We start from the raw sequence: 2,797 nt of genomic DNA on the forward strand, positions 1-2,797 counted from the left end.
GGTTGTACCTCGCGCCGTATAAGAAGCGAGGAAGTGGCGCAAGGAAAGTCGTTGAAAAAAAAATTTCGCGGAAGAAACGTTAGTGCATCTACCTCCGTACGGCGTCACGACTAACGAGCAGCTCGATCGGCGCGTCGTTTACGCATACCGTTCTTCCGTGGGGTGTTTATGCGCGACGCTCTGCCAACGAGGGTGCGACCACGGTCTTACATACAGGTCTGAAAACTCGCTCAATTTTCAGTGGTGGGGGTAGGTGGCTTATTGAGGCAACTTTTAATTTGCTTTACCGCCACGAGGGTCGTTATGAACAAGTAACGCCGACAAACATAACCAACAAATCAAGCTTTGTCACGGTCACAGTTAGACTGTAGTGCGTAGCTACGTACCTAAAGTGCATTGTCTCCATTCCCGAGAATTCCATCGGCAAGACGTACGTTGTGCCCGAGGAACGGCATAAAGCTCGCGTCCGCCGACAGTGACGTGAAGTTTTGCATAGTGAGCGATCGCGAAAAGTTCTTTAAAGCGGAGGAGCGCACGGTCGGTGATTTTTGCTTCCTCCTGATTCGGACTCGAACCAGCAACGTCTACGTGCTAAATCGCGAACGCAAAACGCAAAAACCGATATGTGCTCAAAGTGCGTGCCACCTCGAGCAAACGCGACGGTAGAAACAGAGTGATTGCGCTCGAGGCAGACGCCGCGGTGGTGGTGACGATTCTCGACACGAACGATCTCAATCCGCTGTTCTATCCGATCGAGTACGAGACCACCGTGACAAAGGACACGCCTTTGCATCGCAGCATACTCAGGGTAATCGCCGAGGACGCCGATCTCGGCAGAAACGGCGAGATTTACTATAGCTTTGCCGAGGAGACCGATCAATTATTTGGCGATGACAAAGCCGTGTGCTGTGCCGACATGCAAAACGGGCAATAGAGGCGACAAATCTAATCGATCTGTGTTTCGCGTGCCTAAAGATGTCGAGCGATTAAGACAATGGGTAGCAGCTATTCCCGGGATCGTCAAACTGAAGCCAACGCACGTTATATGTGACAAGCATTTCGAAGACCAGCATATTATTCGTGAATGGATCAAACGAGATGGGAGCGGTCGCATCATTGCACAGGTTCGTTAATAATATAAATTTTATGACTGTTACGGAATGCGTTCATGAATTTCTCACACAAACATTCGACACTAGTACACGTGAGCTGAGAGGTGGTGTACACGTGATCCTAATATTCTGGCAGCGCTCTGTGACATTCTTAGACCCGGCTTATTCGTCGTAAATACTGCGGAAGGCCTTTCGATTCTCGACATACCAGAATTATCACGCATGTTTCGCGTGCGTGCCACAGTTCGCGAACCGATTGGTCGCTAAATTCCCAATGCTCCGAAAAGCTATCGATCTCGCGCGTAACAGTCAGTCTGACAACGGAGCGCTCCGACGCTAGTCGTACGTTCAGCTCAATTACTGAGTAAAGTTACTGAGTAAACATAAATTCGGAAACAACGACTAATATGTGAAAGCGCAAATAATATCACATTTTCTTTCATATTACAGGCCCCATATAAGTATCCGCAGCTTAGTAAGCTTGCTGTACCAACAAAATTGTTACACGATGTCACAAACAATGAAGCCGTTGACTCGTTGGCCGAATCGTCTTCACATTTAGTGAGCTCTGTTATCAACTCTGTAGACACCCCTCACGTACAAGGTATGTGTTACATGGCTAAAGCAAATATAATGAGTATATATAGTCATTTAATTATATATCTTATATTTTGTTTTTGTATACAGATGTCTCATACATTCAGTTGCCTATTTCGGAAGATGGACAATCGCTTACAGCAATGGAAGAAGCTGATACAATAATGATTCCAACGTCAGATCCGCACACTGAAATTTCTTCTGCGCAAGTCAACATCTCGAGCACATCTATTATAGATACCCCTTACGTACAAGGTATGTGTTACATGGCTAAAACAAATATAATGAGTATATATAGTCAGTTAATTATATATTTTATATTTTGTTTTTGTATACAGATGTCTCATACATTCAATTGCCTAATATTTCGGAAGATGGACAATCGCTTATAGCAATGGAAGAAGCTGATACAATAATGATTCCACCGTCAGATCCGCACACTGAAATTTCTTCTGCGCCATTGTCCAAACTTCAAACACAGGACAAACTTTTTTACATTTATTCGGTATTCAGCGAACGTGAGTTATCAAGATTTTTTATTGCATACATTATATTAAATTGTACACTAATAAATCATAAGTGCTAAAAGCATTTGTATTCATACTCACAAATATACATGCAAACTAAAAAAAGTTGAATTATTGAGTACACACGCGGTCATTAATGCCTGGACACCGAAAATTGGATGCGTTTCGGAAACTCACTCTTTGTCTCTTTGTAACTGTCCCCCTTAGAAAAAGACAAAGAGTGAGTTTCCGAAACGCATCCAATTTTCGATGTCCAGGCATTAATACCGCGTGTGTACATACACTGCTCGTCAACGATTCCTTTTCTGAGATAAGGGGGGAGCATAGAAGTTCTAGTGACTTTAATAGAAGTAACCAATAGCGTCTGTAGGCCTGTATGTCCCCCCCTTTACCTCAGAAAAGGAATCGTTGATGGGCAATATACAGTGATAAACGTAAAATACATGATTCAGTACTTACATTAAAAATGTTGTCAATTCCTTTCGGTACACCTGAAAAAAGAAATATATACATAAAAAAGAATTTATTTCCACTTTTACTTACCTCTTTAACGTTTCCGTA

General features: G+C 43.2%; 1 protein-coding gene across 1 annotated transcript; it reads left to right on the forward strand.

The window, feature by feature from the left end:
- Positions 1-515: 515 nt before the first annotated feature.
- Positions 516-2,227, forward strand: LOC112453507 (the record flags this gene model as incomplete). Its single annotated transcript, XM_025014295.1, has 4 exons — positions 516-1,124; positions 1,563-1,716; positions 1,800-1,964; positions 2,048-2,227. Coding segments are annotated over exons 1-4 (733 nt in total), but the record flags the coding sequence as incomplete, so codon positions are not given.
- Positions 2,228-2,797: the final 570 nt, after the last annotated feature.

This window comes from Temnothorax curvispinosus, unplaced genomic scaffold (genome assembly GCF_003070985.1).
Source record: "Temnothorax curvispinosus isolate PA1 unplaced genomic scaffold, ASM307098v1 QBEX01004429.1, whole genome shotgun sequence".
NCBI classification, from domain to species: Eukaryota; Metazoa; Arthropoda; class Insecta; order Hymenoptera; family Formicidae; genus Temnothorax; species Temnothorax curvispinosus.